We start from the raw sequence: 26329 nt of genomic DNA on the forward strand, positions 1-26329 counted from the left end.
TAAAAATTCTATTCTATTCTACACAAAGCCAAAAGTATCAGTGCCAGACGGAATGACTTGTTTTTCCAGATTAATATCTTTCCTTTCCAATAATCAGTAATCATTGCATTTTAAGAAAAATTACTCGCACTGATTTATATATGATAACCGAGTTCCAGAAACAGGCCAGTGGTGGGATTCAAATTTTTTTACTACCAGTTCTGTGGGTGTGGCTTGATGGGCATGGCCTGGCTTGGTGGGCGTGGCAGGGGAAGGATACTGCAAAATCTCCATTCCCACCCCCTCCAGGGGAAGGTTACTGCAAAATCTCCATTTCCTCCCGATCAGCTGGGACTCGGGAGGCAGAGAACAGATGGGGGCAGGGCCAGTCAGCAGTGGTATTTACCGGTTCTCCAAGCTACTCAAAGTTTCCGCTAACGATTCTCCTGAACTGGTCACAACCTGCTGAAACCCACCTTTGCAACAGGCCATGGGATGGCATAGTTCCTGAAGACTGAAAACATGAGGAGATGAAGATGTTCAGTCTGAAGAAAAGGAGACCTTGAGAATACACGAGAAACCAGTTTGGTCTGGATTTCTTCTAGGGCCAGATCAGCATTGTAGTTCTCCTCCACGGGCCAGCTGGTGGTGGGGAGAAAGAGATGGGACAGACTCCTCCTGCAGCACTCTGTCCTCGCACCCTGTTTTGGTCTGCAAGGTGTTGCAGGAGGCTGTCCAGACCAAAAAAGGGCTGCACGGGGCCTGCGTCCTATTTTGGCGGTCAGAGGCACCATGGGGCCTGTGTCCTTTGCTATTTCCAGGCTGGCCCTGCAGGCCAGATATAAGCACCCCATGGGCCGGATCTGACCCATGGGCCTTGAGTTTGACACCCCCGGTCTAGTGGTTAAGGCATCAGGATAAAACGTGGGAGACTATGAGTCTACTCTGGCCTTATCTGTGAAAGGCAGCTGGGTGGCTTTGGGCTGATCACCAAGAGACAGTGAGTTCTAGTCTGGTTTTAGCCTGTTGTGACCTAGGCTTCCTTACAAATTAAACAGCGCAAACGTAGTCCTGACAAACCTCTTTAATTCATATGGCTGTAAATTACTTTCATTTACAGTCTGCAAGGATTGATAAACAATCTTTCAGAGGAAGATTATCAGCACCCACCTATCTCACATGGAACGCTGCCAAAGAGCTCATTTCCAGACGCAGGGCAAGGCCAAACTTGGCACAGAGTCACAAACAGAAGTTTCAACTCTTGAATCAGCAGATGAACTAATTGCTTCCTGCAAAAGCTCACATCCCGTTCGCTTCTCTTTTATGTCTTATGGGAGGGGCCAATCATCTCCAAGCCTTACTCCCAAGTTGACCCTGTTTCCTTAATTGTTCCTGTCACTTGGCAGCTCTGAACATGCACACATTGGCAACAGGCTCACGCTGTTCTTCTGCCTTGCTATCAGACTATGGGGGCAGCAAAGAACTACCAGATGGCCTTGGCCCCCTCTCTGCCTCTGATTTAGAGCCCTCATCCGAGCCTTCCCCAGACTCCAGGACTGGCCCACGTTCCTCCCCAACCTCCTCATTGTCCGAATCTGCTGGCTGCTGGCAGGCCACAACATAGCCATGAAAATCAGCTGGGTGACTTTGGGCCAATCACCAGGAAACAGTGAATTCTAGTCCTACCTTATCCATGAAAGCAAGCCAGGTGACCTTAGGCTTGTCCCTCTCTCTCTCTCAGCCCAACCTACCTCACAGGGTTATTGTTGTGGGGAAAGTAGGAGGAGGAAGCTGTGTTGGATATGTTCCCCGCCTTCAGTCATATGTAAAAAATAAAGTGGGATACAAATCAACAAATAAATGATTTCAGTTTTCAAGCACATAGGCAAATGAGGGTGGTAGGTAAAAGCTCAGGAACAATTTCCCATAATTATGGAACTGAGATTGAAAATAAAGCACATGGGAGTTTCTTTATTCAGAAGGAAAAACCTCTTGATAATAGGATCTGTATAACAGTGGGGCTTTGGCTGTAGAGAAAAGAGAAGCAAGATCAGGCATTCTACGTGAACCAAAATCAAATCAATCTAAAATCAAATCAGTTTGCCAGAAGATGAACACACAGCTCTCAGTCCTTCTCTGGCTGGGGGCCACATTTAAAGTTCTTGTCACTCAGGGAAAAAATGAGATGGAAAGAAAATTCGTTAGCAAGTCAGTTTACTTTGGCCCTTCCAACCTTTGTCCCAGAAAAGCACTGAACTGTAGCTGCTGACACAGTAATTTTCAAAGTTTAAAGGTATTCTTAAAAACCAAGTGCTTCAAAACCCAAATGCTACAGATTCCCAGTTACAACGATCAAGGGTAATCTATCCCATGATTAAGATTAGCCGTGTCCCTTGGAAAGGTTAAAAAACAAATCAAGAGTGGTGGGTATTGACTGGAGCGCCATGTGAGGATCGTATAGGTAGGCCTCACCTTACAACCACAATTGAGCCCAAAATTCCTGTTGCTAATAAGAGTGTGGGGTTAAGAGAGTTTTGCCCTATTGCACCTTTCCCACCTCAATTAAGTGAATCACTGAGGTTGATAAGTTACTAAGTGAATCTGTCTCCCCCATTGATTTTGCTCATCAGAAAGTCACCAAAAGGGATCACATGACCTCGGGACATAGCAACAGTAATAAATATGAAGAAGTTGCCAAGCCTCTGAACTTTGGCCACGTGACCATGGAGAGGCTGCAACGGTCATAAGTGTGAAAAACGGTCACAAGTCACTTTTTTCACTGCCATTGTAACTTTGAACGGTCACTAAATGAACTGTTGTAAGTCGAGGACTACCTGTACTGTGCATTTTGTATGTGCACTCTTAAAATGCTTCCTCCAGAGGCTAAGAATTTGGTGACAACTTCATGGTAAGGTAAAGGTAAAGGTTCCCCTCGCACATGTGCGCTAGTCGTTCCCGGCTCTGGGGGCGATGCTCATCTCCATGTCAAAGCCGAAGAGCCAGCGGTGTCCGAAGACGTCTCCGTGGTCATGTGGCCAGCATGACTCAACGCCAAAGGTGCAAGGAACGCTGTTCCCTTCCCACCAAAGGTGGCCTCTATTTTTCTACTTGCGTTTTCTACATGCTTTCAAACTGCTAGGTTGGCAGAAGCTGGGACAAGTAACGGGAGCTCACCCCATTAGGGATTTGAACCGTTGAACTGCCAACCTTTCAATCAACAAGCTCTTTGTTTTAGCCACTGACCCACCGCGTCCTAACTTCATGGTACTCCCTTCCTCCATCCATCCATCTCACCTGAGTGATAGGAACAAAGATCACTGAAGTTTCACTGGACCATCTTTAGAGGCACAAGAACTTGGATGTATTTTCTGTGTTTCTGCATCTGTGTAATAATTGAGATAATAATTGAATAATAATTGAAGTTGCCTTTAAAGATGGTCCAGTGAAGCTTCAGTGATCTTTGTTCATATCACTTAGGTGAGATGGAGGGAGGGAGGGAAGGAGGGAGGGAGGAAGGGAGGAAGGAAGGAAGGAAGGAAGGAAGGCTTTTTACCCATCCAGATCCAAGCCTGTTTCTAACAGCAGAACAGGACAAAAGACACAAGTCACCTTTGTCATGTACCAATTTAGATGTTGGACTAGAACTATGAAAACTGAAATTCAAATACATTCTCAGCCATGAAAGCTCACCGGGGATTTGCTGTCAATCTCTATCACTGATGGTCTTACAGGGAGACATATCTCCCAAAAAGTTTGGGATTTCGCTTGCAACAAGCAAGCAACAAATTGGCCATGTTCAAATACCTTCATGTTAGATAAGTAGGCTCTAGGATTTCAAAACAATGTGTTAAAGGAATATTCGCTGCTGAAAGAACAACTGGAAATGTTTTACATGAACATCAAACAAGTGGAAAAATTATTATTCTTCACTTCCTCTTTTACTGCTTCTGGTGCCGAGGGAGAGACAAAGATAGACTTAGTCTTAAAACTTAGACACAGAATAACTTTTGTCACTTTGAATGTACACTAATCGGCATACATTAAAATGAAATTCTGTTGCATATAATTCTCAAAGGGTCTCCACTTCTAATATACATTCCATAAAGTTCTGGTACTTGCACTTTCAGTGGCCTCAGCCATTGTTATTTGATGTTATATTGTGTCTTTGAGATTGTCTCTCCATCTTCCTCTAGGTCTGCCTCATGTTCTTTGACCTTCTTCTCTTTTTGTATATGCCTTGTATGGTATAGGAACCCAAAACATTCTCTCCAGGTGAGCTGTTCTGACCCAGGCTTCCTTAGAAATTAGACAGCACAAACTTAGCCCCAGCAAACCTCTTTAATTCATACGGCTGTAAATTACTTTCATTTATAGTCTGCAAGGCTTGATAAACAGTCTTTCAGAGGAAGATTATCAACACCCACCTATCTCACGTGGAATGCTACCAAAGAGCTAATTTCCAGACGCAGGGCAAGGCCAAACTTGGCACAGAGTCACAAACAGAAGTTTCAACTCTTGAATCAGATAAAGTAATTGCTTCCTGCAAAAGCTCACATCCCGTTCACTTCTCTTTTATGTCTTATGGGAGAGGCCAATCATCTCCAAGCCTTACTCCCAAGTCGACTGTTTTCTTAACTGTTCCTGTCTCCTGGCAGCTCTGCACATGCGCACACTGGGAATAGGCTCATGCTGTTCTTCTGCCTCGCTGATGTCAGACTCCTGAGACTCCGGAGGCACCAAAGAACTACCAGATGGCCTTGGGCCCCTCTCTGCCTCCAATTCAGAGCCATCGTCCGAGCCTTCCTGAGACTCCAAGACTGGCCCACTATCCTCCCCAACCTCCTCACTGTCCAAATCTGCTGCCAGCTCTGCTGGCCACTGGCGGGCCACAACATGAGCAAATATCTTTATTTGCTGTTTTTGTATATAGTTTAAGATTGGTTCTATTCCAATTCTTTCTCTTATGATATCCAAATTTATTTTATCCCTTCTGGTCACTCCAGCAGCACTGGAAAACTTTAAAAAAAGAATTTAATTTTGGCTTAATGAACCTCATAAGATCCAGAGTTGACTCACACTGTCCCTTTTAGTTCCATGGATGAATTTGGGGTCTCACTTATCCTAGGCAACCTGACAAAATTGTGGAGAGGGTAACATGAAGAGCCTTACTGACACCGGAGGAATGGCTATAAATGTCTTTGTACAAATATCGGCTCGCAGTTGGAAAACCCTGTTGGAATAACTACTCCCTATTCAAAATGCTGAATTGGGCTGATGGCTGCAGGGTAGTGATTTGCCAAGTCACTTAGCAACTTTCAAGCTTAGACAGATAATGAGCTGGGGCAGTGATTCCCAAACTGTGAGCCGCGGCTCCCCAGGGAGCCGCGCCACCGCCACAAGGGAGCAGCGAAGAAGCAGCGTCCGCTCCACCGCTGGTGCCGCGAGATCCCAGACGCACAAAGCCGGACACGGCCGCAGCGACCGGGACTCGCACACCGCAACTCGGGACAACTCCAAAGCCAAGGACCCCAGCAGCCGCACCCACACACCCAGGGGGCAGGCCACAGCAGGCAGGAAGGCGGCAGACGCCGACGACGGACCAAAGGAAGCGCGAGCCCGGCCCGCCCGCCGCCTGAACCACAGCGCCCGCCCAGACCCGCCGCCTGGCGAAACAGCGCGCACCTCCTCCAGTCTGCCCAGCCACTGGCCTCCCAGACCACCCGACACGCTGCCCAACACGGCCGCGGCCACCACGCTACGGCATCGGGAAAGAGGGCTGCGCGAAAATAGCAAAACCACCCGTTAGTTCCTCCCAGGTGAGCCAGGCTGGAGGCGAGAACAGCCACCTCCTCCACAAGGCGGAGACCCGAGGGAACAAGGGGATCGCGAGGCCAAACTCGAGACCGAAGCAGGGACCCCACGCCTGGGAAAGTTCCACAGAGGCGCTCCCATCAAAGGAGGCGCGTCCATCAGCAAAACATGAGTATGCCAAACACTTTGTAGAAACAGACTTTTTGATTAAACTCACATACCTATGTGATATCTTTGAAAAGTTGAATGTGTTGAATCTCTCTTTACAAGGAGGCAATATGCACATTTTAAAGTTAACAGAAAAGATTTCAGCTTTCAGAAAAAAATTCAGAAAAAAAGACAAAAATTAAAAAAAAAATCGGATGTACCTATTAAGGGAGCCGCGGAAAAAATCCGAAGTGTTATGGGAGCCGCAAACCGAAAAAGATTGGGAACCTCTGAGCTGGGGGAAAAACCCTTTGGAATCCAGGACTGCCGCTCTTTTTCGCCAGCTAATGCAAAACTGAGCCAGTTTTCTGTTGGGCTGTGAAGGTTGATTGGGCAAGTGTAAAATAAATTCAGATTTATTTTTAGCCACTGCATTGTAGTGGGTTTAGGTTTTTGTTTTGAATCTTTGGCTCCGATTACTGTTACTGATGGCACGACTCTTTTTTCCTTTTCAAATTGGAAAAAAAAAAAAACACCAGATCTTCCTCCAAAAATTAAGTACTTCAAATTCTAACCAATCTGGAGGTTGTCCAGTGGATGAAAGCTATTCTAAGATCTGCAAATTATAGCCAGCCTTTTCTCTCTCCAAGAGTATATTGCGGACAATCAAGAAAAGCCAAAGGATCATTAAACAATGTCTATGGAGACTCTCAGTCACGGTTGTCCCAAAGATACTTTTTCAAAAGGCAACTGGACTTTGCTTTTTTCCTGAAGGCATTTCGCTTCTCATCCAAGAGAAGCTTTTTCGGTGAACTGAAGAACTTCTTCAAGTAAAAACAAAAGTCCGGTTGAATTTTTAAAAAGGACCTTTGGAACATCATTAAGCAAATGAACTCAGAGCTTTCACTCAAGACTCAAATGGCCAGGATCAAATTATCCTACTTTGGACATACTATCTGCGAAGACCAAGCTTTTTGGAGAAAGCCAAGGTGCAATTCAGCAAATTTTGGAGAACCAGTAGCGGAAATTTTGAGTAGTTCAGAGAACCGGCAAATACCACCTCTGGCTGGCCCCCGAGTGGGGTGGGAATGGAGATTTCGCAGTGTCCTTCCCCTGCCGCGCCCACCAACCTATGGTGACCACTGAACCAGTAGTAAAAAAAATTGAATTCCACCTCTGGAGAAACTCTAATGTTGGGAAAGGTGGAAGGAAAGACAAGACAACCAACAGCAAGGTAGATGGACTCAGTTAGAGGTGTGGAAGGCATCACTGGAAGACCCAAAGGACCAAATTAGAAACAGATCACCACAGAGAAAATCTACCAATGTGGTTGCTAAGAGTGGACAATTACTTGATGGCATGTAATCAACCACCCTCCTCTCTCCTTCCCTGGGGTGCTTAGTTCCTGTATCTCCACCCCCATTCCTGGTTTTTCCTCCCATGGGGGGTAGAACAGCAAGGGGGGTGGGGGGAATATCCTGTGCCATGGCAAATTAGATTAGCTAGAAAGCAGGAAATCCAACTATTCTAGCTAATATAAATCACGTGTCAGAGCTGATCGTCGCCCAGCTGATTGTCAGAAATACCAGTTCACCCGAACTAGTAGCATTTTTAACTACCGGTTCGGGAGCATTTCACCCTTGCAACTAAAGGCTGAATGTAAGCCATGGTTTGCCCACCCTATATTATTCACCAATTACTACAAAAAAATATAAAGGAACTCATAAATGCAATACAGAACAAAAATATCCGTCAGCCATGCCCTCAAGATAAACCCTACATTTGACTAAGATAATACAAAAATAACTGATCAAGCAAGAAGCAGAACAGCCAAATAATTCCTGTAATCTAGCACTCAAATAAAATAAAATAGCTACCTACGGAATAATTGTCAGACTCCCAAAACCAAGAAAGACACACAGTTACTTCTAAACAGTTCTCTTTATTGTTCCTCATCTTATAGACAGAAGCCTGGCCAAACTAAAGCAAATACTTACATCATTAAAGGTATTTTCGGAGAACCTATAAGGGAGGAGTTACCTTAACTCTCTTCCTCCCAACCAAACTATCTAAACTTCGCTATCTCTTGGTTCTCTGGAATGCAGCCCCTCCCTCCTGGGAATCCAGATTACATTCCACCACAACAATAGAACTAGAAATAATTTCAGATGATGAGGCCGACCAATCAGAACAGAACACATCCAACCACCATTCAGTAGACCCTTCCCAAGAAGCCTCCGATCACCCTAGAGCAGTGTTGGCGAACCTTTTCAGCACTGACTGTCCAAATGGGAGCGCGCATGCACGTATATGCTGGAAACCGGAAGAGCAGCCACCCAGTGCGCACGCACGCACTGGGAAGATGATCTTCTGGTTTCTGGTGTACGCATGCACACTGGCCAGCTGGTCTTCGTACGCGCATGCATGCCAGAAACCGGAAGACCAGATGGCTGGTGCGCATGTGCGCATAGGAAAAGCATCTGGCCGGAGCACGTGAACCCGGAAGAGCAATGGGTGACAGCTCGCGTGCCCGGAGAGATGGCTGTGTGTGCCCCTTCCGGCATGCATGCCATGGGTTCACCATCACGGCCCTAGAGAATCCAGACCCACAGATTATAAACAGAACAAGGCAATGCCAACTTCTGGACCTTGGAAGCGCTGAAACCTTGCCAGAACACGTAGGAGAACTTCTGCAGCACTCATGAAATGCAGTTGTCCCTGACGTTGGGGTACCTCAAAAAAAAGTATGCATAGAGTTTTGTTAATCTGTTAGGAGTTTTGCTGCCCTGGAGTAGTAGGACCAGTAGAGAAATGGAGAGAAATGAGTTTGGGGAACCTACAAGCAGAAATGTGAGTAATGCTGGCTAGAATGATCACTGATCAATTGTTTGTGTAAAGAAGGTGTTGCTTCACTTTCCAAGGAGCGGATGTTAGGCAAACATTTTGAAGACAACCTCTGCTTTAGGGATGCAGCTTTAGTTAAAATACTTCAGTTAAAAGATATATTCCAACATAGCACCTTTTTTAGAAAACGCATATATGGTAGAGCATGAATATCCTTTTAGTTTTGTAGCTTTTATTTTCTACACATTTATTTGCAATTACAGCAACATGAAATATCCCCCTTTCCATTTTTCCTGCTGGTTTCCAAGCCACCGTCATACACTTCAAAACAACATGACCTACCACAAAAAAAGTGTTGAGTTTTTCAGGAAAAAACAACAACAACAAAACCCACGTAGCTTTGTGTCAAAACTCCACCACCAAATAGCTCACATTCCATAAACCAATTGTGCATTTTTATAGTGGATCTTCAACAATCCTTTTAATGTAATTTTATCTTGATTGGGATTTATACTTTTATTGTTTTAGAGATAATTTACCTGTTAGGATTTTTATATTTTACAGCCTTAAAGTGTTTCATTAAGACCAGGGCGGCAAATAAATTTAATAAATAAACAAATACATGAAAAAAGCCAACAGAACCCCTCCATTTTCTTTCTCACCGGTTCCCAACCCCAATTATCTAAGACAGGGGTCTCCAACCTTGTCAACTCTAAGACTTGTGGACTTAAGTTGGAGGCCACAAGTCTTAAAGTTGCTAAGGTTGGAGACCCCTGATCTAAAATGTGCAAAACAATCATTTCTGTGAAATTTATTCTAAGTTAAGAGATCCTCTCGTTTGGGAGGTATTCTTCTGAATGAAAGATGAAGAAGCAATGGAGCTTTCTTGAGGTCGTTGCCTGTCCATTCAGCAAAAATCCGGACTGATCTAAATGCCTTCGACATCTTCAGATTCAGAAGGAGCAGGGAAGTAAAGGCCGTTCCGCTTCCGGGACTCGGAGGTTGACTTTGGAGCAAATCGTCGACACGTCGATGGTGGTTTGTGCAAGTGGTATGATGCGACCCTGGTGTAGTGAAATAGCCGGATAGTAAGACGCACTTTTTGTCGGCCTGATTCACAACACCAGCTGCCGCAACGATACCAGGACGTCAGCCTGGAGGCTTCTGGCTTCTCATCCGGCTTTGAAGAACTGATTTTGTTCCAGGATAAATCACATTAAAAAAAGGAACCCACCCGTCCACCCCACAGTCTAGCATTTCCCTAGGATGGTTTTATTTATTAGCTGCACAATCTCCCTACACAAAGCTAGATTCCTCTCTGGATCCTGGGGCTGGACTAGAGCAGGGGTCTCCAACCTTGGCAACTTTAAGCCTGGTGGACTTCAACTCCCAGAATTCCCCAGCCAGCTTTGCTGGCTGGGGGATTCTGGGAGTTGAAGTCCACCAGGCTTAAAGTTGCCAAAGTTGGAGACCCCTGGACTAGAGGACCTCTACCCCAATCAATCTTGGGAAAACAGCAGAAAGAGAACAGATAAACATAACTATCAGAAGGACCATCAACTGGAAGATCTCATTTGCACACATAGCTCACTTTTACCCAATTAGTAGTGAATAATCGAAATAAATACTCCTAAACTTAAATTTCCAGAGAGGAGGAGGTGAACTTGAACATTTCCTTTTCTTCTTTCTCTTGATGCAACATAAATGCTTCAATACACCTTCCCCGGCTAATGATCTCCAAAAGAATTGGACAGACCAGCTGGAAATTCTCTTAAATTGAGTTTCCACGCAGTTGGGGGACAACAGGATAAAATAAGTGTAGGGGGGAATCCATGGAAGGGCCCCCAAAAGTCAGTTCTTGGCTGTGCAATTGCCCCCCCCTTTTTTTTCATGCATATATTTATTGGCGAATTATTTCTTCCTGCCCCATGAAAATTCACTCACAATTAGAGTTCCTTTAGAAATAATCTTTCATTCTAAGAACCACATCTCTATATTGTTGTATAGAGCTTACATCTGGGAATAATTAATATGACAAGAAAAGGAAAGTGATACTCAGATGAGTATCACTTTCCTTTTCTTGTCATATTAATTATTCCCAGATGTAAGCTGGCTGAGGGATTCTGGGAGTTGAAGTCCACAAGCCTTAAAGTTGCCAACGTTGGAGACCCCTGGTCTAAGTCACAAATCTCTTAAACAAGCAAGGAGGCACTAGAAACTAACTTTATTCTCCAATTATCCCAAATGTGTAGTAGTATTTAATTCCCATTATTTACTGTTAACTAATCAAATAGCATTTTTAACTTAGTAACGGTTATACCAGTTAAATATTTAATTCCAGTTCTGCATGCTTTTCTCCCAACCTGATTGGAAAAGTGTTTCACTGGACAGAAGCTGACATTTATTGTTATTATTATGAATTATGTTGTCACCCACTATGAGCAAGCCTGGCCAATTTGTTTTCAAGCATACTGATATGTCACAAGTCTCCCCACCCCGAGGATCATACTGAAATTCAACAACCAACCATGAATAAATCTAGCATAATTTTCCTTCGTATTTTTTTTTAAAGGACGTAAACATAATGGAAATTATACTCCCAAAAAACCAGATTGAAAATTCTATCTTCTTCACAATGTCACTCTTATCCAGAGGGCTTTGAGCCATTCAGGGAAAAGAAAAATGACCAAAAATTTAAGAGTCTGGTTCCCCCCAAATATGCTAAGGCAGTTGTTGAATTTCCACCACACATTAATCCATAAATTACGCATTTCCATGTAGTCCAGAGTAGGGGTCTCCAACCTTGGCAACTTTAAGCCTGGAGGACTTCAACTCCCAGAATCCAAAGCTGGCTGAGGGATTCTGGGAGTTGAAGTTCTCCAGGCTTAAAGTTGCCAAGGTTGGAGACCTCTGGTCCAGAGGATTGGGCCAACTCAACCATTATGTACATTACATTGGGTTGAATTTGACACACAAGAATCAGCTGTCAATGACCTGGAAAGGGGGCGAAACAGTCACGAGGAGCAGGAGGGCTATTAATCTTCCAGGAAATAAGATAAGGACATAGTACATGCTTCCTCTGGTCATAACTTAAAAGACCTTGCCCATTTTCCTCCAAAAGAAGAAAAGAGTTTGAAAAGTGAAACAAGTAAATGAGAGAACATAAGAAAAACGTGTAAAGTAAAACAAGGTATCAATAAAACAAAATATGTAAATCCAAAGAAATTTATTGCGGTTGACAAAAAAGGCATACAAAAAAAAAAGAAAAGAAAGGAAAAGAAAACGAGCAAAAATTAAAACCGGAGGCCCATAACCATCACCCTTTCAATGTGCACACAAAAAGAATGACCATCACCACCAGCTGGCTTCCCCGCCCAGCTAGTTCATGAGAACCTCCATCTGTACTAGACGAGCGTTGGTGTCCCCTGATGTTCTGTAGGGGATCATCCCAGCGAAGGTGATGAGTGCCCGAGCCTGAGATCGGAGTTGCTAAGGAGCATCAAAAGAAGAAGAAAAAATTAGCCAGGTCTGGAGAGAGAAAGATACACTACTGGCCAAAATTGTGGAAACCTTTTGGGAAAAATGTATTTTTGAAGTTTGATGGCTAATAACACCATTTCTTTTCTTTTTTTTGGGGGGGGGGTGGAGTTTCAAGATAATCCTATTCCACTGCTAGAATGGCCTGGGAATAGCCCAGACCTTAACCCAATTGAAAATCTATGGAGCCGACTAAAGAAACTTGTTAGTCAAAGCGACCCAGCAATAAAACCCAGTTAATAGAAGCAATCCTTCAATCTTGGTTTCACATGATAACAGCTGCAGAACTAAAAGACTTGGTTCACTCCATGAGAAGACGTTGTAATTCATGCTAAACATTACCCAGCAAAGTATTAACTGACATGGTGATCTTTTTTGTGTACCTCGTTTTTTTCTAAGTGTTTCACTTTTCTTCTTTATACCATAACTACTATTCGAATATCAAATCCTTCATAAAAGTTATGGCATTACATTCTTGATTAAATTATATTTCCATATATATATAATTTTATGGTACTACTGTAAAAAAAAAAGTGCTGTTATTAGCTAGTTTTAGAAAATAGACTTTTCCCAAAAGGTTTCCACAATTTTGGCCACTACTATAGCTTGGGATAGGCTAATTAGAAAGGAACTAAAATCTCATCTTGTAGGAGAAAGAACCTGGGGTGGAGTTTAAAGAGGGATCAGCCTAGAATCCCTACGTAGCCACCAGTGAGCTAAGTCCGACTTCCCTTGAATTCCATTGACCCTCCTCTAACTCCAAGCAAGTCGAGAGAGAGAAAGATAGCTTGGGACAGGCTCATTAGAAAGGAACAAAAATCTCATCTTATAGGACAGGGTTTGTCACGGCAGCGTCATGTGACATATCACAAATTTTTCCCCCTCCGCTAAACCGGGCATGGGCGTGGCCAGCGCGTGACGCATTCGGCCCTTAGGCTGTGAGTTTGACAGCCCTGTTGTAGGAGAAAGAATGGCAGAACCTGCGGTGGAGCTAAAAGAGGAATCAGCCTAGAATCCCAATGTAGCCACAAGTGAACTAATTCCAACTTCCCTTGAATTCCACTGACTCATATCTAACTCCAAGCAGGTGCTAACTGTTAGCTGAGAATATTTTGGTGCATAGGCATGAGTAGCAATGTTTAACTGGACCTTCACATGTGGACCTGGTCTTTCACACCTGACCTATATGTATTTAATGTCCACCAGAAGTAAGGCCAGGTAGGTGCCAAATGAACATGTCAATGGATTTGTTTGAACCTTGTTCGGTTCTGACTGAAGAAGCTTCTTGGATGAGAAGCAAAATTTTCTTTAAGAAAAAAATAAAGGAAGCCCAGTTGCTTCTTGAAAAACCACCTTTGGGTTAGTGCCTGTTTGTCTGCGTGTGTACGCATGCATTAAAATGCAAGAAATATTCAAAGCATGCCTCTCTTGTGGAGAAAATTTTATCCACAGAAAGATGATAGTGATCATTTAGTCCCATGATGGCGAACCTATGGCACGCGTGCCCAAAGTGGCACACGGAGCCATGTTGCTTGGCACACGTAGTGCCACCCGTTCCTCTTCCGGGTTTCTGATGCACATGCGTGCACAATGATCAGCTGGCCTTTTTGCATGTAACAATGCCGGAAACAAGAAGATCTTCTAGCTGGTCTTCCGTTTTCCTGCGTGAGCATGCAGCTGGCCAGCTGATCGCCACATGCGCATGCACACCAGAAACCCAGAAGAGTAGCTGGCTGAAACCGGAAGTTCAGTAGCTGAAACTGAAAGTTCATTTTTGGGCGCGCGCATGCACCCTGGGCAGCTCCTCTTCCAGGTTGTGGCCCAGACGTGCGCTTATGCGCTCCTTTTTCGGCGGTTGATGCCGAAAAGGTTCGCCATCACTGATCTAGTCATTGGACTCCAAATTTCTTGCTAGCTATTAATTTCTAGGATAGCCTTGGGCAAATATTTCTTGACCTCATTCTCCTCACCGGAAGAAGTTTCTCTAATCAAGTAATTGCAAAGGTCAGCTTTGTACAGCAGTGAAAAGTAGATTTTTATAACCACAACTGTGAAGATGGTCACTGCTGGGCTGAAAAGATGACCTTGTCTACTAAGGAAAAAAAACTTACCGAATCTCGGTCCTCAATGACCCGGGTCGGCCTAGCAGGTGTGGCTGGGCTGGCACATTTCAACCTCTTATACTGGGTAAACAAGATATTCATCGTGGCAAGGAGGACCTCTGACAAATTGTGCCTGATCTAAGGAAAGTAAGAGGGGAAGGAAAGACAAGCAGAATGAAAGAAAAAGAAAGAGAGAGAGAGAGAGAGATGAAGACCATATTGATTGAGTAGAGAGATTTTTGAGGTGGACTTCAAATTGTTCTCTTTGGTGGCAACTACTTCAGGAATGGAGGGGATTCATGTGTGGGAGGTTCTGAGTTATAGTTGATGGCAGGAGGTCAACCTGTGGGCCTCAGATGGCCTGCTGAACCCTGAGATCATGCCAGTTCCGGCCTCCTACCTCCTTTCTCCCCAGTTCTCCCAAAGGCGAAGTGTTTCCATTTTCTGGGCCAATTTTAGTCTGTTACAGGGCTTTAAGAATGGGAATAGAAGCAGTATGCATTCATTCACTTTTCCCAAAAAAAAAGTGGAAGAGAAAAAAAAGATGAAAAATTTAAACAAATTGCCCTCAAGATGAAATGAGATCTCCACCTTACTATTACCTCTGCAGCCTTCTAAAAGTTTGAGAGGTTGATTGGTGACCCCCCCACACACCCCAAATATTTTAGTTCACAGTTTTACCCAGTGGTAAAGTAATTTAACAACCGGTTCTCTTCCCTAATAATTTCTTCTAACAACCAATTTGCCAAACTGCTCAGAAAGTTAACAATCGGTTCTTGCAAAGTGGTGTGAACTGGCTGAATCCCACCACTGGTTTTACCCCTAAATAGCTTTCTTGTCCCAAACTTCCCTTTGTAGCCAATATGACAGTGGTGGCAAAGCTTTTACTCACCACGTGCCTCACTCACTTGTGGCTCCTCCCCCAGACACTGCATGTGCAACCACACCATCTGCCCATGTGCATGGTTTTCGCGCGCGCCCCGGTGTGCTGCACTTGCAACCACACCATCTGCGCATGTCCACAGCTTTCACATGGCTCCCCCCCATGCAGTGAGCGCAATTGCACCATCTGCGCATGTGCAGGGCTTTTGCAAACACACGTGCACGAATGGCATCTGTGCATGTGCGCGCTGGGCGCAGGTACTTATGCGCACATGCGCAAACGCATGCACAGGAGAGCTCCAAAGACCAGCTGGGTCTTTGGGCATTGCGCACATGTGCACTGGAGGCCTGAACACCAGCTGGGGCATGCACGCATGCGCAGCTGCAGGTGAGTTGGGCGACAGCTCGCATGCCTGAAAAGATGGTTCTGCATGCCACCTTGGACACGCGTGCCATAGATTCGCCATCACAGCAATATGACAGTAGTGAACTGCATGACCCTGAGAACGGCAGAGTGGAAGCTCAAAACTCAAAATGTTTTTTGGTTGTTGTTTTTTTGGTTGTTTTTTTTTAGTTCAAAATGCTCCTCAGAAACTGCTCTTCCGATCTGAACAGAAGTGTTGTCATGCAGACGTTAATTGATTGATTGATTGATATTTAAAATCTCTAAAATTGCCTATCCTGAATTATTTTCCAACTAGAGTATTTCTGGAGATTGCAATGGGACATTGCTGGAATGATCAGAACAACAGATTTGAGCCTGGCGGTGTTTCAGATTCAAAGTCTTTTTTCTTTTTACAGTAGTAAGGTAAAGTTAAAGGTTCTCCTCGCACATATGTGCTAGTCATTCCCGACTCTAGGGGGCGGTGCTCATCTCAGTTCAGTTCAAAGCCGAAGAGCCAGCACTATTTGAAGACATCTCTGTGATCATGTGGCCAGCATGGCTAAACACCAACGGCGCACGGAACGCTGTTACCTTCCCATCAAAGGGAGTCCCTATTTTTCTACTTGCATTTTTTACGTGCTTTTAAACTGCTAGGTTAGCAGGAGCTGGGACAAGTAACAGGAGCTCACCTCATTACGCGGTACTAGGGATTCGAACCACTGAACTGCTGACCTTTCAGTCGACAAACTCAGCGTCTTAGCCACTGAGCTACCGCGTCCCTGTCGTACGCGGTCATCATTTCCGCAGTCCAAGAACCCCAATGTTATGCCTGAATCAGACAGAGAAGAGGAAGGGACGGAAAGCTCTACTTGCTTACTTCATCACTGAAATGCCTGAAGGCTGCGACTCGCTCTTCCACATACTCCTGACTCAGTGGGACTAATTTCAGCTGTTCAATGATCTGCAGCGAAAGATGCATAGATAAGGTACGATCAATACACACAGAAAGAACGATACACTGCTGGTATAACAGCTGCTTCTCCGTTCACCTCCATTTATTTATTTTAAATTCTAGGCTGCCCATCTGGCCTAAAGTTACCTCCAGGCGCCTTACAACCAATAAAAGCAACAGGATAAAACATTTTATAAACAGAATTTTATAAACATTTTATAAACAACTGAACGTTCTATTCAGTAATCCCAAAGGTACTTTTTTTCAGGAGGCAACTGGACTTTCTTGTTTTTTTTTCTTTTGAAGATGTTTTGCTTCTCATCCAAGAAGCTTCTTCAGCTCTAACTGAATGATGGAAGGAATGGAAGGATTTATATTCCCTGCAGACAGCTGGTCATTTGCATCCTTTTAGAGGGTTGTTGAGGCCACCTGGAGGTTTATCTGTGTCCTCAGGGTCACCTGAGTGGTGCTCCTGGTTCCTGTAGTCTGCAATTTTTCCTCTGGAAATCCATTCCTATTCCCACACCATTCCAAGGGTGTTCATCCCCAATTGTATGGCTAAAAGTCTGTAGAGATTGTCAGTCATCCAGGTCATGGTTGACCCAAAGGTGCTTTTTCAGGAGGCAACTGGACTTCCTTGTTTTTTTCTTTTTGAAGACCTTTCGCTTCTCATCCAAGAAGCTTCTTCAGCTCTGACAGGACAGTGGGGAATGGAAAGATTTATAATCCTTGCAGAATATTATTTATAACCCTTTGAGACAACCATAACCTGGATGACTGAGAATCTCTACAGATTTCTATTCAGTAACTACAGACCTAGAATTTAAAACAAGGGTCGTTGCCCCAGGAGCTTTCTTAGATCCACCTGCTACTTCTCCAGTTTATTGTTGCTAGCATTGGCCTCGCAGGATGATGTGACCTGAGCCTGTCGGTTTTGACTACAACTGGAATCAGCAGGAATCAGAAATGGGAAAATTTGCTGTAAACACGTCTCACCAGACTGCAAAGGAGCCGTTGCTCTCTGAGCTCTAAGCTGGCTCTTGGTTCAGAGCAGGAATGGGGCAATAGTCAAGCCCCTTCCCTGTGGCCTCTGTACCCCGCTCCTCCCCAAATCATACCAATGGGAATGTACAAAATCTTTGTGTAATGTAGCATTGTTGGGGGGGAAGAGCCCCCATATTGCAAACCTAACTACTGTTGTGTGCTGAGTAGGAAAGAGGCTATCACAAGCATTACACATACAGATGGATGGATGGATAGATGATAAATAGATAGATAGATAGATAGATAGATAGATAGATAGATAGATAGATAGATAGAAGATAGATAGATAGATAGATAGATAGATAGATAGATAGATAGATAGATAGATAGATAGATAGATAGATAAGATAGATAAGATATGCAGGCAGGCAGGCAAAGGTAGTGATGGAGATGGAGATAGAAATGATAGAGATAGAGATGGCTAGTAGAGTCACCATAATGTTATGACAATTTCATGTCAGGCTTAAATATATGGAATATTGTAACTTAAAACTTTGCTGTGGTCTCCTTGTTTTTTGGTTTTGGTTTTGCTCGCTGAATGCTCTGCAATTTTTTAAAAATTATTTTTCCTGAGCACTACATTCACCTGATTCCGGATACTGTATAACACTCCCCCTCTCCAACCTGTAGCTTAGTTTGAAAACTGAGAAATAACTAGGCAAAACCTGTCCAGTGTCTGTTAATGCCATTTTAACGTTATTCAGTCCATTTCCATGGGTTCCGCTGAGACCAAAACAAGAACGGTTAGCAAACAGCCCATTTTTTCCAGTGCAAAATTCAGTTGTCTCTATTTAGAGGTAAGGTGTTAAGACTCAAAATCAGCTAAAGTTGTACAGTTTCAGGGGAAACAAGGTGAGGAAGCTTACGTCAAAGGCCCTATCAATATGGCCAGCGTGATACTCGTCAAAAAACGTGATCAGGTCTAACAGAAGGTAGAACGTTGAGTCAACCGGCTTCTTGGTACTTATTCCTTGGGCTTTATATCTGCAACAAATGGAAAGCGGATGTGACATTAAAACTTTGGGAAGGTTTCACAACTTGCCGTTTATTTATTCGTATCCTGCCATTTATGCGGAGTCCTCGACTTACAACAACCAGGGAACCCAACATTTACGTTGCTAAACCAGGCATTTGTCAAACGGAGGGTTTGCCCCATTTTGCAACCTTTCTTGCCACCGTTGTTAAGGGAACCGCTGCAATTGTTAAGTTGGTAACACGGCGGCTAAGGAATTCTGAATTCCTCACTGACTTTGCTTGTTGGAAGGTCGCAAAAGGGCATCACGTGACCCCAGGGTGCTGCGAACCGTCGCAAATGTGAGTCAGTTGCCAAGCGTCCTAATTTTTATCACGTGACCACAGAGATGGTGCAACAGTCGTTAAGTGTGGAAAACTGTCATAAGCCACTTTGTTCTGTCCAGTTGTAACCTTGAACGCTAAACAAATGGTTGTAAGTCAAGGAGTACCTGTATGCAGATTCAATCTCTTTCCCAAATACCAATTATTTTTATGTCCTCCTTTTGTCCCAATGGAAGGACTGGTCCATCAGATGACCACTGGATGCCGGCAAGGACAAGGGGAAACTCACAACCTTTTGTTGCTTCCAGCGATTCTCTGTACAGGTAGTCCTTGACTTACAACAGTTCATTTAGTGACTGTTCAAACTTACACCAGCACTAAATCAAGTAACTTATGACTGTTTTTCCCAGTTATGACCTTTGCAGCATCCCCATGATCACATGATCAAAATTCAAATGGTTGGCAACTTGGTTCATACTGTCGTGTCCCACTCCTCCGCTGACGGCCGGGTCAGGGAAATCCGAATCAGGCGTGCCTCTGCAGCTCTGCCAAAGTCCTAGCAAAGTTCTCAAGGCAGGCAGGAGACCAGAAAGTGACTTCAGCAAGATATGTTTAGACTTTGCCTGACTCAGAGACTGCCAGAAAGCAGATCCTTTATATAGGCCATGGGGTGTGGCTCCATGACTCAGCACTTATCCAGGCCTGCCCCTCCCTTCCTTCTGTCACCGCCGCCTATCAATTCTTCTGAAGCGAGGGTCACTCTAGTCTGCAGCTGTTGGTAATTGACCTTCCTCAGGCTCACATGCTGTGGGGGAGGGGGAGGGGTCTAGTTGCTCCGTTTGCCTGGGCATGGAGCCAGAGCTGGGGGCTGGAGGTACTTCTTCCTCCTCAGCCTGTCTGGGCATGGAGCCAGGGCTGGGGCCGGGAGATGCCCCCTCCTCAGCCTGTCTGGGCATGGAGCCAGAGCTGGGGGCTGGAGGGATTTCTTCTTCTTCAGCCTGTCTGGGCATGGAGCCAGGGCTGGGGGCTGGAGGGATTTCTTCTTGTTCAGCCTGTCTGGGCATGGAGCCAGAGCTGGGGGCTGGAGGTATTTCTTCTTCTTCAGCCTGTCTGGGCATGGAGCCAGAGCTGGGGGCTGGAGGGATTTCTTCTTCTTCAGCCTGTCTGGGCATGGAGCCAGAGCTGGGGGCTGGAGGATTTCTTCTTCTTCAGCCTGTCTGGGCATGGAGCCAGGGCTGGGGCTGGAGGATTTCTTCTTCAGCCTGTCTGGGCATGGAGCCAGAGCTGGGGGCTGGAGGGATTTCTTCTTCTTCAGCCTGTCTGGGCATGGAGCCAGAGCTGGGGGCTGGAGGGATTTCTTCTTCTTCAGCCTGTCTGGGCATGGAGCCAGAGCTGGGGGCTGGAGGGATTTCTTCTTCTTCAGCCTGTCTGGGCATGGAGCCAGGGCTGGGGGCTGGAGGGATTTCTTCTTCCGTGTTCGGAAGCAGATAAGAAGACCCCGGCTGAGGTGAGCTTGGACGAGACACAACACATACTTACGACGGTTGCAGTGTGCTGGGTGGGTCACATGATCCCTTTTTTGCGACCTTTTCATGAACAAAGCCCATGGGGAAGCCAGACCCACTTAACGTCCATGTCACTAACTTATCAACAGCAGTGATTCACTTAACAACGGTGGCAAGAAAGGTCATAATGTGGCACAAAAGTCACATAACGAATATCTCACTTAACAACAGAAATGTTGGACTCAATTTGTGGTCGTAACTGTGTCGAGGACTACCTGTATGGCCTACAAGCCAGATACGATAGCCTTATTAGTCCCATCCCTATAAAGCAGCAGTATATACAGTAGTGGCCAAAATTTTGGAAAACTTTTGGGAAAAGGGCATTTTCTACAACTAGCTACAAACCACTTTTTTCGGGAATAGTACCATAAAATTACATATCGATGGAAAGATAATTTAATCAAGAATGGAATAATAACTTTTCAACTTTGAACCATAACAATAACTTTTATGAAGGATTTACTATTAGAATAGCAGTTATGGTACAAAGAAGAAAAGTGAAACACGTAGAAAAAATTAGGTATACAGAAATTATCACCATAGAAAAAACAAGATATACAAAAATTATCATCATGTCAGTTAACACTTGGTTGGGTAATTTTTAGCATGAATTAAGGCCTTACAACATCTTCCCATGGAGTGAACCAAGTCTTTTATTTCTGCAGTTGTTATCATGTGAAACCAAGATTGAAGGATTGCTTCTATTAACTGGGTTTTATTGCTGGGTCGCTTCTGACTAACAAGTTTCTTTAGTTGGCTCCATAGATTTTCAGTTGGGTTAAGGTCTGGGCTATTCCCAGGCCATTCCAGCAGTGGAATAGGATTATGTTGAAACTCCAGAAAAAAGTGGTGTTATTAGCCATTAAACCTCAAAAATATACTTTTCCCAAAAGGTTTCCACAATTTTGGCCACTCCTGTATGCTATTTTAACTCTGTGCGTGACCGCTGACTGCATAATCCAAGGCTTCTACCAGGCTTCTGTGGACAAGGTCAGAGGAAACCTGGCTGATCTGGCATGAGCAGGAATTCTCAAGCCCCCCTGCCCCAGGCCAGTCTCTTACCTCTCAGCAATGGCATGAGCCATGTTCTTCAGCCTTTCCTTGTTGGATTGGGGAGCGCTGACCTGAGACACGACGGGGCTTAGCAACTTGTTCATCAGTTCAAGGACTTTGTCCGGGTTCTGAGGGAGACACAAAGAGAGAAAGGAGGACCGAGTCAGGAGGCCTTTTTGAAAAGAAATCCATGGGGAGGAAGTGGGAGAAGGGAGGGCTCAGGGGCAGAGCCCAGGAACTCTCCTGGTCAACCGAGATTGGCGGCAGCGAGCAAAATCAGTGATAAGCTTAAGGAGAAGCCTCGTGCTTTCTATCTGCAACAAATTAAAAGCAGATCTTCTGCCATTAAACCTTCTGGAAGGTTTCACAACTTTTTACTACTTCTTTTTTTTTTTAACAATTTTTATTAGTTTATGAAGCAGCCCACAAAGAAAATACAGAAGTAAACAACATGAAAAATTGGGAAGGAAAAAGGGAAGAGAACAGTGAGGGGAAGAAGAGGGGGGGAAAGAAAGAAAAGATTTTCGACTCCCTGGGGTGCAGTAGAATAAGGCATTAACCTCAAACCTCAACTTTTTTACTCTTACATAATAGTTTAAACTAGACATTCCTTTAACAACAAATCTATCTAATCGGTAGCACCCACCTCAAGCACAAAGCACAAAGTCTAGAAGTGGTTTTCAAGTAGAAATAAAGGTATTTGTATTTTTTTCTTTGATCAGAGCAGTCAATTTAGCCATCTGTGCTAACTCCATCACAACTTGATGGGTGTTTAGAGGTGGTCCTTGACTTACAACAGTTCACTTAGCGAGCGTTCAAAGTTACAGCGGTGCTGAAAAAAAGTGACTTATGACCGTTTTCACACTTATGACCGCTGCAGCCTCTCCATGGTCACGTGATCAAAATTCAGATGCTTGGCAATTGACTCGTATTTATGACGGCCGCAGTGTCCTGGGGTCATGTGATCCCCTTTTGCGACCTTCTGACAAGGAAAGTCAATGGGGAAGCCAGATTCACTTAGACAAGTCTGTTACTAATTTAACAATTGCATTGATTCACTTCACAACTCTGGCATGAAAGGTCATAAAACGGGGCAAAACAAATGTTTCACTTAGCAACAGAAATGTTGGATTCCATTCTCGTGGTAAGTCAAGGACTAGCTATGCTTGTATCCTGTCTTTTAGGTAAAATGAGGACCCAGATTGTTGGGGTCAATATGCTGACACTTATAAACCACTTAGAGAGCACTGTAAAGCAGTATATAACAGATTAACAGAGTTGGGAGGGACCCTGGAGGTCACATAGTCCAACCCCCTGCCCAAGCAGGAGACCCTACACCATTTCTGACAGATGGCAGCCCAGTCTCTTCTTAAAAGCCTCCAATGATGAAGCTGCCACAACTTCTGGAGGCAACTTTGTTCCATTGGTTGATTGTTCTCACTGGCAGAAAATTTCTCCTTATTTCTAGGTTGAATCTCTCCTTGATCAGTCTAAGTGCCTTTTATTATTTTAACAAACAACGTAAGGCGATGAACATATCCAAAGTATCCTTGAAACTCCACTTACCTTGGCAAGGTCATAAAGTTTGGCAGCCTCTTCAAACAATCCTTTGCTTTCTGCCACTGAGGCCACTTTGTTAATAATTGGTTTGGTGTCTCTAGTGAACTTGTCAATAACTCCAGGCTGATGAAAAATGCCAAATAAAAAAAAAGACGAGATAAAATATTTGAATAGAATAGAATTTAGAATAGAATAGAATTTTTTATTGGCCAAGTATGATTGGACACACAAGGAATTTGTCTTGGTGCATATGCTCTCAGTGTGCATAAAAGAAAAGATACCTTCATCAAGGTACAACATTTACAACACAATTGATGGTCAATATATCAATATAAATCATAAGGATTGCCAGCAACAAAGTTACAGTCATACAGTCATAAGTGGAAAGAGATTGGTGATGGGAACTGTGAAACGATTAATAGTAGTGCAGATTCAGTAAATAGTTTGACAGTGTTGAGGAAATTATTTGTTTAGCAGAGTGATGGCCTTTGGGGAAAAACTGTTCTTGTGTCTAGTTGTTCTATTTGGAAAACCAAATAGTGTCAAGCCCAGCCCAAGAGTGATAGAGAACAATCCAGTCAGTTATTTATTAGCTTACGCCATATAGACAGAATCTTGCCAGACTAAACTTTGACAGCTCTCACCCAAACAGATATAACCTGAGAGATTCTAGGGAGTGGCTTTCATATTCTCTTCCTCTGTCTCTGAGGCTTTGCTGCCTCTTGTCTGGGTCCTCTTCTTGGAATGTGCTTCCTGTTTCTGGGAACGTGGGGGTCCTCAACCCCCAGTCTCGGAACCGGCACTGCTCCACGAGGACTTGCAGAATCGAGGCAGTGCACAAAACCATGACCACCCCAAGTCCCTGGAACCCAAAAGTTTGGGGGCCAATGCTATAGTCTAGAAGTCTTCAAACTTGGTAGCTTTAAGACTTATGGACTTCAACTCCAAGAATTCTGGGAGTTGAAGTCCACAAGTCTTCAAGCTGCCAAGTTTGAAGACCTCTGCTATAGTCCATCACACAGCCCCCCCCCCACTTCGTAGACACATTCCATCACAATTGTGACCAAATCCTGAACCAGTTGGTCAAATAGGAAAATTCTCTATAGCACGGTTAATTAAGATATGCTGAGATGATAAATCAGTGATTATGACCTATCAAATCAAAATTACAGACCAGGTATAAAAATATAATAAAGATGTGAATCTCTGATTTACAATCTCTAGGTCCCACAAATAATAAGATAAAATTGAAATTAAATTAAAACAATTTTTGATCGAAGTGTTCACATAAGAAGTCTAACTTCAGCTGAAGTTTGAACGCATTTCCCGTTATGAAAGGTGTAAAGAAGAAAAATGTATCTGCCATGTTGCAGGGCGGGGGGTGGGGGGGGAATCTCTTTATATATCTTAAGATGTCTGCTCCTTCTTGCTGCTGCAGAGTTGATAAACTCTCAAATTTTCACCTATTCATCTGAATGCTGGCTTTGCTCAAATTGCTCTCCCAAAAAAGTTGTACCAAGTTATTAATATTCACGGTGAGCCAAAACATGCCAAAACATCTCAAGGTTTTTGTCTCACAAAAGAGATTTCTGGTTTCCAACAAAGTACATGAGAACATCTGTTAAATTAGCCTGAAAAAGGAAGATTAAGAAGCCTTTTCTGAGTCTGCAAAGGTAAGTAGAACAGCGCACAGCTGATTGTCACACAGCTGATCATTGGAAATACCGGTTCGCCAGAACCGGTAGCATTTTTTTTACTGCCGGTTCAGGATGAAAAGGTTCACCGTCAATGGCCTAGTGCTTCTCCCATTACTTTCTCATTCCAACTTTTGACCTTTTCTTTTTGAACAACAGACTTGGGTTCAAAAGAACCCAAATTCCCTCGGTTCTTGCCTAGCCACTTCCCTGGCCTCCTCATCTGCAGCCATATCATATCCAAGCGAATTCCACTGTGGAGAACACTAGCAGGCCCCTATGAGCACATGGAACTTAAACAAGAAAGCTTATGGGTTTCCCTTCAAATTAACTACAGGTAGTCCTTGACTTACAGCCACTTGTTCAGTGACTATTCAAAAATACAACCAGGGTGGTATTCATTTACCTTCTACCGGTTCGCAAATGTGAGTGCGCACATGCGCACAGCCTCAAAAACATGCCAAAAATGCTCATCATAGAGCCGGGGCAGGTGGGCAGAGCCACCCGCAATTTCCACTACCTGTTCGGGCGATCCAGACAGAACCAGCTCAATACCACCTCTGGTTACGACGCTACAGAAAAGTGACATGATCGTTTTCACACTTTACAATCATCACCACCCCCTTGTGATCACGTGATCAAAATTCAGACGCTTGACCATTGGCTCATATTTATGATGGTTGAAGTATCCCCGGGGTTTTGTGACCCCCTTTTGCGACCTTCTGACATGCAAAAGTCAATGGAGGAAGCCAGATTCGCTTAACAACCGTGTTGCTAACTTAACAGATGCGGTGATTCACTTAACAACCGTGGCAAGAAAGGTTCGTAAAATAGGGCAAAACTCACTAAACAACTGTCTCACTTAGCAATGGAAATGTTGGGCTCTATTGTGATGTTGTAAGATGAGCTGGATAGGATTCAGCTGAAAGCTTACTGAATCCTAGCCAGAACCTCTGTCTGAAATAGGAAAAACACAGCCAATTTTATCCCCCTGTGTCAACCTTCCCAGGTAGACTAGACCGGGGTCTGCAAACATGGCTCTTTTAAGATTTGTGGATTTCAACTCAGCCAGCTCTTTTGGCTGAGGAACTCTAGAAGTTGAAGTCCACAAGTCTTAAAAGAGCCAAGTTTGCAGACCCCTGGACTAAACCTGAAACTTGAACAGATTGGCTACTTCTACTTTACTGTACAGCTGTATCAGCAGAATCTTGCAAGTCGGAAAGTACAAATCTCACTGTCAACCCTGAAGCCGACCTGACTGAGGCCATTTTGAGGCTTCCGTGCTGCCACAGTGGAGCTGAGAGATAGGGAGGGGGGAACAGAGATAGAGGGGTTGCGTAGCCAAAACAAAATACTTTCTCCTGGGAACCAAGGACATTCCCACAGGCGGCTGGTGGGAGAAGAGGAGAGACATTGCCTGGCAACCGGACGGGACTTTGATTGGACCATGTGGCTGACAGTTTGGGAAACGTTTTACT

At 44.2% G+C, this 26329-nt stretch overlaps 1 protein-coding gene across 1 annotated transcript in view; it reads right to left on the reverse strand.

Annotated features, from left to right (window-relative positions):
• Positions 1-11981: 11981 nt before the first annotated feature.
• The window catches only part of NUP93 (nucleoporin 93), a 127745-nt gene continuing 113397 nt past the window's right edge, over positions 11982-26329 (reverse strand). Inside the window, exons 17-22 of the mRNA XM_058155230.1 lie at positions 23164-23280; positions 21607-21725; positions 18550-18667; positions 16565-16648; positions 14430-14558; positions 11982-12270 (exon numbers count right to left, since the gene is read on the reverse strand). Coding sequence (XP_058011213.1) covers positions 12160-12270; positions 14430-14558; positions 16565-16648; positions 18550-18667; positions 21607-21725; positions 23164-23280 — 678 coding nt within the window. The 3' untranslated portion in view covers positions 11982-12159. The remainder of the gene's footprint in view (positions 12271-14429; positions 14559-16564; positions 16649-18549; positions 18668-21606; positions 21726-23163; positions 23281-26329) is intronic.

The sequence above is a fragment of the Ahaetulla prasina genome, chromosome 12 (genome assembly GCF_028640845.1).
Source record: "Ahaetulla prasina isolate Xishuangbanna chromosome 12, ASM2864084v1, whole genome shotgun sequence".
NCBI lineage: Eukaryota > Metazoa > Chordata > Lepidosauria > Squamata > Colubridae > Ahaetulla > Ahaetulla prasina.